Genomic DNA, 12,527 nt, shown 5'->3' with positions numbered 1-12,527 from the left:
GTTTGCTAAGGGTCTTAAAGAATTGCAGAAACAAATGCAGTGAATTGTTTCAGTGAGGCTTAAACTAGAGTTTGCAAAAAAGTAATCTGAAAAATAGCTAAGTATATGTTAAAAATATTCTCTGTTTAATAGATGTAAGCCTTGTCCTTTGAATATTGTCTTGTATTTTAAGCTGAAAGTCACCATCCGATTAAGAAGAGTGAAGAAACAAGCTAAAAAAATGTATATATTTTTAGACAGTACACAGTGCACAGATCACCAGTTTCAGTTTCCTGATACTGGCTGCAGAATCTACAAGCAAATTGTAAACATTAGCAACTCAAACATCTAATCAAATTATTCCATCTTATCAAAACCAACTACACAGAAAACTAGACTAACTTYCCCATCCTCTCAGATAACGTATTAACTAAGTTCAGTTTTATATCCATGCTTTGATACAAATAAAATATGAAAATGTGCTTCAAGAATTAAAAAAACTCAACAAATTATGTTTAAGGTTATCAGCTACAGCAGTGCTGCATGACTGACTCTTCAAACTTAAAAGTTTCAGGAATGACATGAATATTGCAAAGATCTTGTTTTAGCTTTTACATTTGCAGATAAGTATAGAAAAAAATCCAATTATTTTGCAGAAGCTCCAAACATTTATACTCACCCAGCAATTATATAGGCCAATAGGTTCTTCCCACTGCCATAAGCAGGTATGAGAAAGAGTCTGTTTGCTTACATTAAACCCAGCAAAGGAGACTACACAGAGATACAGGTTCTGCTAGGCTTTGTCTGCTACTCATGCAACTTATCTTTCACATTTAGATTGAGACTGATCCACAGAGAAGGCATAAAGAGTCAGGGGCTGGATAGCTTTCAGTAAAGCATTTTAAAAAAACCCAAATCTCTACGATACTACATTTGGCATTTGTTTTCCAGCATTACCAATTGTCAGTTTGGATTAGACACTCAGCTGCTGCTCAGAGCCCGCGGTCAAATGGTCTCAAGGTAAAGCAAACACAAACCAGAAAATACATTCTCTTAGCGTCGTTTTAGCTGAGACTATTCTGATAAACATTATGGTTTTAACTGGCTGGCATGCAGTAACAGCAACTTCGGTTTAATACAGACAGGGTGGAAACAAGTTGACATTCCAGCTGCCCTTTTTATTCAATCTGGCTATGCTAGCCTGAGGATTAAGCCACGTTAACAAAACATTTCTGCCTTCATTTATTCATTTTACTGGAAAGGGAGAGTACTCTATGCTTTAGGCTGCTTTCCAGGTCTGACCCACATCAATGATTAATTAAGAAGTCTGACAGTTGTACAAAATAACGATAGAAGAGTTTAATGGTTACTACAATAAAGTGAAAAGCCCCTTTGCAATAGGCCAGTGAGGCATAACGCAGCACGTATCAGATACTCCTAAGAGAGAGGTTTCATGCAGCTGCTGCATTTGCACATGTTATGGCATTTCAGTAATAAACATTAGCACCTTGCATATATGCTGCAARATTTCAAAGCGCCATTCACCTATTAAATCTGTGGAGCAGGCAGTTTACAGAAGGGTAAAACAGCTGAGAGATGAAATCACCTGCTTAGAGCAAAACRGAATGGAAACAAGGCTCCAAGGTAAAAAGGAGCTAACTTGCAAGAGATCAGTAATTCAYCACAAGAAATTACATTTTGGTCTCTCAAATTTAAATTTTCACTTAGAGAAGTTAAATGAAAGTTTCTCTCATGTTAAAAAGACTACCAGAAAAAAAAAAATGATAGTCAACTGTAATTATTACCGGGAACTTGAAAATACCACAGCGTAATACACAACCTCTTTATTTCAGTAGTGTTGTCTTCAAACCCCAAAGATTTTGGGGCTCCAGTATTCATCAAGATATGAAGAGTGGTGATCCTACTATGAAGATCTGCACAACCTATCAAACGATTCCTTTGATAATCAATCAGTAAACGCTTGAGTTACACACACAACCTAAAGGAACGGGTCAACGTTTTCTTCCCGGTCTGACCCTGGCTCTCGGGCATACGGCGTCAGTGGCAGGTTCAGGGGGGAAGCCGATCTCCCAAAGCTTTGCCTGTAATCGATAGGTCACTGCAGCTTATTTTAATTCTTCACAAACCAAGAGTCAAGATTCTACATCGGAATTCAGGCAGACATGAAACCTACCTGTGTAAGTCTAAGAGCTGGGATAAAATGTTATAGTTCAATTTATATATTTTACTCATTTGAATAGTTTCACTGATTACAAAAAATATTACTCTAGTGAATACACTTTCATAAGAGTTTTATGCTACAGAGAAAATATATTTGGAGACAAAGTGTTCATACCTAAAGTAGTCCTAGCACAATTTATTAAAAAGTATAAAAGTAAGAATGTATGTGCCGCTCTCCATAATTCAAAGTAAACTAGCTTCTATAAAATTTTTAATTCTATTTTTTTTGTGGGGGGGGAGCACTGTTTGCTAGGATTTGCACTGAATTTGTCACAACTTAGATGCTTTTGCATAGAGGAAGTAGAATCATACTGTGTGATAGCTATGGTAAAAGTAAAGGCTTATCTAGGCTCTTAATTCACTTGTTGTGTAATGAAAGGAAGAGAAAGACGACCGAATTCTTTTTCTCCTGACAGGTAGCAGAGCAGCTTGCCACCAGACAAATAGGCAGAGAAGCAGTTTACACGTGAAAAGGCCAACAGAACTCTTTATGACATGGTACATTCACTATTGACAGGAAGACTGTTTTATTAATCACAGTTAAGAACTGTTCCTACAGCCTTTTTCTTTGAGGCCACAAATATGATTAATGAATTAAAAAAGCTCCAGTTAAAACACTGTAATTATAATCTCTGGTGTAATAAAAACTTCATTTTATATTATTGCAATTCAATATTAAAAATGCACATGTATCAGTAATATTTTTTTTCAAAACAAGAGACAATTAAGTGGAAAAAAATTTTTTGAACTAATTCTAAGCAAGCATCACACTTTGCAAAATCAGCTACTGCCACTTCCCCCTGCAGGAAACTTTTAGTAAGAACAGAAACTTCATGAAAGTTATGCATGAAATTTTATCAGAGAATGAGCAAAAACTACATCCACTCAAAACTGCCAAGGCTTTTCTTTCAGAATATACAATCTTTCTTGCTAAGGTTAGAAGTGAAGTTATTTCTTATAAAAAATAATATTCCATTAAAAATTGCAAGTTTTCATAACAAAGAAGTATTTTACAGAGTAGGAAGTAGGAAGAGCAGAAGCAATCTGCTATTTGGGCTTCTCTTTTTTGATTTTTAAAATAATTTTTAGCATTCTAATATCATCTGAGCAAAACTTCAGCTTTTGCTGAGTTAAACTCTGTTAATACTTTTTGGAAAGCATACAGCAAATCGTCCTGTGGAAGCATCTTAAAATGATGTGTTAAGAATCCTCTAAGTCTACCCCAAGAGATATTCAATGGATTTCAGTGAAATATATYGTAACAAAACAGGATTTCTTAGTAACCTCAGTAGCAATTCTGTGGTGTCTTTCAGAAACAATACAAGAGATTTGGATTTATTTTTGTTGTAAAAATCCAAAAGCTGTAACTCCCTATATGGTTAAAGCCACATGTAATTAGTGCTATCAGGTTTCCATTGGCTAGACCACAAAACATCCATCAGAGAAAGTATAATAGATATAGAGCCTCAAAGCACTTAAGACCTGGTTCGGGGTGGGACGAGGGAGATGAGTATGTATGTAGGCATTCATAAAATCAAACTCAGATCCATTCAAATATGCAATCACATTTTCATGTTAGGTTGGTACATTAAAAGTATTTTCTAATGAGCCAGGAATGGAAAAAGTGATCTTCACAGTATCATGCCTGAGTGCATTAAGTTTCTGAAGATTTTAGGAGCACAGTTCAGTTTGTATCTCTTCCAAAGCAAAAGGTTTGACTTATTTACCATCTACTTGTCATCTATTTTGAGCCACCAAAACCATATTCCCTGCTAAGCATCAACCTGCCTGGTAATCGCTCGGGGATAGCCACAGCGCTAGACGTCCGCCGTACAGCTGTTAACRAGAGGTAGAGTGATACTTGCCAAGGAATGGAAAGAAGAAAACTGAGAGGACAGAATAGATAAAACACTTTCCCAGTGTTATCTAATCTACAGAAAAACCTGACAGACTTCATTTGAGCCAACTACAACAACTTGTTTCAACCACCATGGATTCAGTCATGTCTGGAAGCAATTTACAAACTGGAATTCTCTGTGTCAGTGGTTTAATCATTCACAGAAAACCTTCAACAGCATTAGTGATATTCTAAGGAAAAAGAGATGTGACAATTCAGAAGGTATATATTTAGTTATTTTATCCAACATAGGATACCTGTACTTTTATATTTCTGTTCATATTCAGCTCAGATAGATAAATACAATTAYTCCATCATTTGCTGGTTGTTAAGGCAACTCGGGTGATAGCTAGTTCTGTTTCTAGCGGAACAGCATCAGCACACTAAAAATCCCACTCGAGCACTTGTTAAACTGGAAATATTGCTAGCAGCCTGAGCAGAAAGTCCAGAGACTGGATGGCCACAGACAGCATCTCCTGGCTCCTTCCAGCGAAGACTGTCCTGATAAAGACCAAGACGAAAACTGGAAGAATACAGACACTTTACTACTGTGATCTGAATCATGCCTATCAGCAAWCAGAAAAATTCAAAGCCCATTTCTCAGTTGGTGAAGTCTGGAATGGCTACTCCAATTTACTCCTGTTCAGGAATGGCAGTATCTATAGAGTACTGCTAATGTGAAATCAAGAATGCTGAATAACTCACTTAAGATTAATTAAAATACAGGAAAGTGGAGAGAAAGGCCTTCAAACCTTGCGGAATTAAGAAATCCTACTAATTATTTTTTATTATCATGATAAACAATGTTTCACAGTAGAATAAAGACTGAGCTTGCATTAGAAGTTGGGAGACAGCTCAGTTAAATCCTTTCAAATCCTGCACTAGCATTCTGAATAGTTGCTGTGTACATCTGGGCCKTTTTACTCAACTTGGAATGCTTTCAAGAAACACATACATATCTTCGGTTCTTAGAACCCTTAGCAGGATACGCRTTTTAAAGCCCTTGTATTTGTAGAATTATTCTCAATGAGACCAAGGGAGTGAATTTCACTGTCAGGCCTGGGCAAAAATGTAATAAGATACACAGTCATGAACATTGCTCTCCTTCCTCCAGGTGTGATTAGCTGAACAAATACTAATAACACAGCCTTACAGAATTAAACCTCTCAGGTTTATGTTCAAGCCTTTGGTTTAAAAAGCTTTAGGGCTAGACATAATGTATTAGTTCTCCAGAATGAAAGAGCTTTTTCTTTTAAAGTATCTCAAGATTGTTGTAAAGAGGAAGCTTCTAGCTGCTAGTCTAGTTTTTGCTCTGGGGCAAGGAAGTTAAAAAAAAAAAAAAAAAAAAAAAAAAGTTTGCAGTGGCATAACATTTGATCATTATTCCACATCTCAATTATTTCCAATTTTTCACCTTGTCTGCTAATTTGACCATAATCCAAAACTGTTAGTGGCCCAGAACTTGAAAGAATTCAAAGTGACATAATTATGTAACACAAATTTGCAACTGTCATCTGTGTTTGAAAGAACTTCAATATTTAGTAAGGGAGGACTTTCTGAATAGAGAAAAAGGAAGCAGGGCCCTTTTGAGACATTCGTTAACTTGCTCTAGATTAGCAAAATAAATATCAGAATATTTTTAATGGTCTCCTATTCATAAGAGCCAAGATAGCCACATATTTTCCCAAGGGCCTTCTTCACAAAGTCACAGTATAACCTTGGCTGGCAGTAGGCAAATACAGGTGAGGAGATAACAAGACAGAGATACAGTATTTCTGTCTTCAATCAAACCACCACCATACCTTCAACACCAACTCACAGAAATCAGCCTGAATCCCCATATATCTAGTCTATTACGTCCCTCTCTCAAAAACTGCTCCAAATAGTTTTATTTAGCCTGATATTTAAAGTTTCAGAAGTATGCAGACAGTGAGGTCAAAGCAGTCAGTTCAAAATGTTTAAAGAGCTGGAGCCCCTGGGTTCATGGCTCTACAAGAGAAAGGTACTCACCCATTTAAGGGATACTATAACTTTAAACTTCATATTTTTTAGAAAAAAGAAATACATTGCTGGATTGCAAACAAATCACACACATCCCCACACTTTCAAAATATGCCAAGATAATATTTATTAACACAGCAGGACTTACAGGTCACAAAAGATAGTGATACATAGGAGCTTTTAAGGGCGTTATCAGAATAAAGCATGCAGATCAATACTTGCAGAAGAGATATCAAAGCAGATCTGAGAAGGCACATTCACACAGGAAATGTTTAGTTGAAATAAGACATTAGAAAAGCAGCAAAAAACCTGAATTTGATTAAAATATACAGAGATCTCCAATTATGCCAAAGAAAAGGTATTTTACAGATTTGTAAGTGCAGCAAGCTGGATAACCCTTTGAGAATACTCTGATTGAGGGTATACTCTCACTGCAACATTCAACAGAACTCAGAACAAATTAGGCTCATACAGCGTGACTAGATTCTAATTAAAATGCTTTAATCTTGGAGTAAAAGGTAAATTTGGTTTCAAAGAAGCAGCCTCGTTAAAATTAACGACATGCAGCCAGTGCTCAAAGGGTTATACCAAGTATAGGCGAGAAAAACCAGGCAACATTAGTATAATCTACCTTCCACACAAAGAATTATAGCAAAATTTAAAGAGACAGTATCCCCTTTGGAGAGGGCAAAACTGGAAACCTTTCCTCCCTCAGAGGCAGCGGTCAGTCACGTGGGAAGCGACTAGATGTCCCCTTTCTAATTCCGGCCATAAACAACCTGCCTGCCCCTACCCAAAAGCTACCTTAACACAAATCTCAACAAGCAAAGGGTAAAGACRTCTGTATCAATACATCAGAAAAGCCAAGTAATTTAACAACCTCCCATCCTACTGCTATACTCCATTTAAGACATTACACAGTGCTTGCAAACCACACGGTTCCCAATAACTAGCCTGTCATTTCTCAATAGTGAGGACTACAAAGGGATACTGTCCCTTTTGACATCAGATTTACAGATCAAAGAAAATAGAAAAAAATCTGCTTTTTAAGTTATGTCAACTAAAAAAAAAAAAAAAAAAAAGACTTGAACATCAGCAGTTCACAGCTTGAAATGTATCAAACATACATAAAGGAACACACCAGCACAGAAGTATTTGTAACAAATAGTTCAGAGCAAGCTCCCTTGTGAGATCAAAACGGAATCAAAAGGAGTAAAACTCTTCCTGTGGAAAAACATCTAGCTTGGCACTGTAAGAGAATACAGGCTTGCTTTGTTTAAGTTTAATAAAAATAGCTTCTAATTAATACTTTAGAGTTCAAAAGTTTAGCAACAAGCACATGATCGGCTAACTCCTCTAAACAACAACAACAAAAAATCTTTCCTGCCGCAAATGGCAATTGTTAATACTGATTTCTGTGGCCAAAACTCACATATAGTAGAAGAGCTACGTAAGTCAGGCTACCACCAAAAGAGGCTAGAAAAATATTAGGAAAAAGTGCTTCCAAAACCAAAAGTAAACATTCAAGAATACACTGGAGGTGCTACGCTTTCAACAGCTCACTCAACTTGGAATTTTACCAAGCAGTAATATGAAAATTAAATGTCTTTGCTAATAAAATTATTCCTGATATTTTGTACCCTGTTTAGAGTATCTTCCATGTCAAAGTTGCCAACTTAATTTTCTTTCCCCTACTTAAAAATATCATATAATGCAAAATTACAGTACTGTATATTTTCTTTACCCATATCTGCAAAAATGGAAGAAATATTTCATATGGAAATAACCAATTCTTGCAGTAACAGCTCTTAGATTTACAGTTTATGTACTCCTCCTGTTCAGAAAAGCCTCTGACTGCATAATACTTGTCACTAGAACACAGTAATGGTTCCCATATTATCGAAGGCCACAAAACATGTAGCTACATCTTATCTTCCTATGTACACATGAGAAGAAAAAGCAGGACACTTTGGAAATTCGTTTTATGATATGCAGTCAGATTGGAGATGGTTAATTCATTCTCTCAGGAATATTTTTATAAGGAGAAGTTAAAGAAGGTTATAACCTGATAGAGTRAAAGTCCCTTGGTTTGAAATTTAGGTCCAAAAGCTACCGATACTTATACTAGCATTTACAAGTCCTTTGCACAATTATTCCAATAAAGGTTTTAATTCTAAAAAGCATGTGCAATACTTTCATTTGCAGTCCTGCAAAATACTGGCTACACAGATTAAGCCCCACCATAACGGGAATACACTGCTGTTGTTGATTAGACAGGTTTTCATTAACAGCACAATTAGTGTTCTGCCTACCCTTTTAGAAGCACAGAGCAGGTTAAGCCCCCAAGCCAAATGCTTTGTTGAAACCAAGAGATTAAAGCAAGACACTCTGCCACTCATCTAGCTCATATAAATGGAACAGCATTGTTTACATTAGAAAATTTCCCACTCAAATCCCTAACAGGTATCATTAACATAATGTTGTAATATCTCAAAAATAAATTGGAATTGAGTTCAAACTGACCAATCTCTTTATAGTCATCTAAGACCAAAAAAAGAAAAAAAAAAAAAAGAAAGAAAGAAAAAAAAGAAAAGAAAAAACAAACCAAACCAAAAAACACTGCCCTTTTAAGGGGTTGGTGGCTAGCAGGTGCACAGATTCAGAAGCCCTTCACTATTGAAAGACGAGTGCATAATACTGTAATTTAGCACACACRAGAATACTGAGATCTCCATCACCTACATTACCAGAGCAATCTAACCAGTTCCTCACCTGCTGCTGGTGGATGCTGGCCACTAACTGTTGGCAAATCCAAAGAGCTATCAGACATGACATGCTTAAGATCTCCTCCCACATCAGCCAGTTTCATGTCAAACTGAACAGACAACGCATCTTCAGAATCCTCCTTGCCAACACTGCTGCCACCAATGGAAGGGAGATCTAGAGACTTCACTGAAGCAGAGTCTTCTTTGGCCTGCTTGAAAGCTGCCACTTTGTCTACCAATGACTTATCCGCACTGTTGCACGTGGAAGAAAACTTGTTAGAGTGAAAGTCGGCAAAATCGTCATCACTCTTCACTGAAGAAAGCGTGTTGTCCTTCCCTTCCTCAAAGCCTACTCCAGAGCCTTCCAGAGAAAGCTGTTTGAAGATATCATATTTAGTGGGTGTAGCAGTGGTGGCAGAATTCTGCCCACTCTTCACTGTGCTGGCAGATGAGCCAGACTGAGGAACAGGGCTGGCCTCCAGTTTAAGTGCATTGTATTTTTCATCTGTTTTTTGTTCAGAAAACCCACCACTATTGTTGAAAGCCATAAAATCTGCAAAGTCATCTTGTCCACTGGCTGTCGTGCAATTAGAAAATTCTCCAAAAAGGTTGAACTCTCCAAAGTCATCAGCTAAACTTGAGCTTTTGCTGGGTGCTGGCTGAGCAGTAGTAGATGGAAGTGGTGGCAAAGGAAAAGAGGTTGATTTTGATGTACTAAATGCAGGTGGAAATGATAGCTGCTTGTTCTCTCCAGTAGAAGAAAAGAGATCCAAGTCTGCTAGATTCAAAGAGGTCTTTGCTTGTGTTTGCTGTTTTGATTGAACAGGTAGAGAAGGAAAGGATGCAGGGAAAGTTTTGTCTTTTGTAGGTGGCTCTAACGGTGAGATACTGTCAGCGGTTTTAAAATCTGTGAAACCGTCATCAGTTCCTGTAGACTTGAATTCTGCAAGGTTATCTCCTGAAGAGAAAAAGAACAACAACAACAAAAAAAAAAAGTAAGATACTGCAATGACAACAAATACATCATATTCACACCATGCAAGCAAGCAAGCAAGCAAGCAAATTATTTCATGCAATGTCAGAAGTTTTTATGCATACTATTTAAATTAAGAGCTCAGGATGCAAGTAGAACTGCAAGCTCAACTTCTATGAACCACACAAGTTTCAGGGTCAGTGATTCTAACATTAATTCTAGCAAAACTTAAGCCCTTCAAACAGCCTCAAAGTCATATTAAATTCCCTTTACACTGAGTTAGTATCAAGCACACCACGAACAACAGATTCAAAGGTGAACAGTACTGTCTCATTCAGCTCCTGAATACATTTTTCCCCACCTCCTCCTCCTCCTATTTGCCAAGCAAATAACGTAATCTTGAATTTCATTTACACCAATATTGCATTTGTTTGGCTACAGAAGCAATCTCCCCCCCTTCCTCTCTTCAAAACATTTCACAAATACAATTTTTTCATAGGATGTCAGCAGGAGGCTGAGACAAAAGCAGCCCTGTTCATTAACTGACAAGGGAATATAGGGGGGAGAAACTAGATTTGACTGGTGGCAGAAGAAGGTACTTGCGGGTTGGGGGATGACATCTAAGAAGGCTGAAAGCCCAGCAAGCCTATTCATTCCTGCATAATGGGGAACCCAAAGGATTGCAAGAGGCAAAGCCCCAACCCCTAAAAGAATGCAAGCTTGTTGTTCTAATTTGTTATCTTAGAACATTTTAAAACTCATTTTAATTATCATTTTTTCCTTCTGTCAGGTTCATCCAAATATACAATAAAGTTAAATGATCAGAACTTAGAAGTAAACTCAGTTAACTCAAGGACCTTACAGCTTCAGCTAAAGGCCGATTTTTTTTTTCTGGGAAGCTTGGAGTTGGACTTTCATATGAACATGAAAATGATTATGATAATGTGCAGATTTCTAGTTCAGCTACATACTAAATACAAGATAGTGCTATGAAAAGGATTATAATTTAAACCTGATTGAACATTATGTAACAATATTTTCATTGAATTGATGAATATTTTGGTGTACTAGTTTCATAAATGTCTTCCCTTTCATATACAAATTTTTATTTAAAAAAATCTTAAGCATGTGAAAAACAACATGGAAAAATGTTGAGCTGTTTAACCCATTCACCAGCATGTATTTGCTTAGGCTATTTGTAATTTTAAAGTATTGATGCATATTTTACGACAAGTGTCCAGTACTGTATATGAGTATATTTTGTCCTATTTTAAAATACACTATTAACATCTGTGAAACTGATYTAGTTCTTAAGCTAACATACTGTGTCATATTTTAACTTAGTTTAACCAAGATGTAAAAGAATACTTGTAATGGTAGTAAAAGACCATGACTACACCTGACATTATTCCATCCTCCTTCCCCTCCAATCAATTCACTAGGCCCAAGAGCTATACAAGAACTTTTGAAATTGCCATTCATTTATCAAAACTAAAAACATCACAGCAAACTAAACTTACTGATGAATTGCAAACTTTTCCATTAAATGTAAGCTGGTGAAAGGGTTAAGAGTGGTCAAGACCTGGATAGCAGGCAAATACAATAGTTTTCTGTATTTTAAGATATGGAAGGAAAGAGATAAAATGCTCTTATTTCATTTAACTGCAAGCTATTAATCCTGAAGAGATACTGAACATCAAAAAAAACCACTGAACTCCACAAAACATCACAGGAGTTTCAAAAACCTTAATGTCTGAAAAAAGAATGGTATCTTTGAAAAACACGGAGTAGGAATGAACTCAGGCAATCAGTTTGTCCTAGAATCTAAAATGCTGTTTACAAATAAAGGGATAAAATGCCAGGGTTTAATATAAATTTATTATTTATTTAGCTTGACTTCCACAGAGTTATATTCTGATCTGCCCACTGTAACATATGGAAGTTAGTAGAGTTATCTTTACCATCTGATTAAAAAGATAAGACTACTTCTTATGCTGGATAAATGAGTTATACATAGATGGTTCTGGAAAAGGATTAGGGAGACCACTCTTTTGTGATTGCATCTCAATGCAATTGAGGTCCAAAAGAGAGACGAATCTTCTACAAAGTTATGGACTGTTACAACAGTACCTTGTACTCTTGTTTTAGGGTACTTCCTGCTAACTTACTTAGAGTGACTGAAGGACAATTATTCTGGAATCCTAGCAATGGAAATTCTGCAGTTTATAGGGAACCACCAAACCCCATGAAAATATACGCAAGTAGCTCCACAAAATATCCTCCTTACCTAAATATTTGCTCTCCGATGGTTGTTCTAATTCACGGAAAGCACTGTACTTGTCTCCGCAATCTAGTGTATGTGAGAAAAGAAACAAATACATTAAGATATTATGGACTCAAATATCATATGTATTGGCACAATTGCTCTGGATTTTTATATTAACATTTTATCAAAGACAAAAATATAAGAAATATGAACTATTGCAGTGTATTGCACATCGTGGTTGAATAGTTTTTCTTTTACCTCCAAAAGTAGATGAGCTTTCAGAAGGCTTCTCAGCTGAAATTCCTTTAAACACAGCATACTTATCAGTTGATGAGAGTGTCTTACTACCTGGGAGTGGTATTAGTAAAGAAGGAACACTAAAAACAAAAAAAGAAAAAAAAAAAA

General features: G+C 36.5%; 1 protein-coding gene across 7 annotated transcripts in view; it reads right to left on the bottom strand.

Moving 5' to 3' along the window:
• SYNRG (synergin gamma) overlaps positions 1–12,527 on the bottom strand; it is a 38,654-nt gene that overhangs the window by 12,043 nt on the left and 14,084 nt on the right. For all 7 annotated transcript variants that reach the window (XM_085302902.1, XM_085302897.1, XM_085302896.1 and 4 more), the window contains 3 exons: positions 12,381–12,499; positions 12,144–12,206; positions 8,891–9,841 (listed from right to left, as the gene is read on the bottom strand). In XM_085302902.1, the coding sequence (XP_085159028.1) occupies positions 8,891–9,841; positions 12,144–12,206; positions 12,381–12,499 (1,133 nt within the window). The remainder of the gene's footprint in view (positions 1–8,890; positions 9,842–12,143; positions 12,207–12,380; positions 12,500–12,527) is intronic.

This window comes from Rhea americana, unplaced genomic scaffold, assembly GCF_003343005.1.
Source record: "Rhea americana isolate MKP2758 unplaced genomic scaffold, rheAme1 scaffold_194, whole genome shotgun sequence".
Lineage (NCBI taxonomy): Eukaryota > Metazoa > Chordata > Aves > Rheiformes > Rheidae > Rhea > Rhea americana.
The sequence above is the reverse complement of the archived record's forward strand: the minus strand, read 5'-3'. Positions and strand labels throughout refer to the sequence as shown.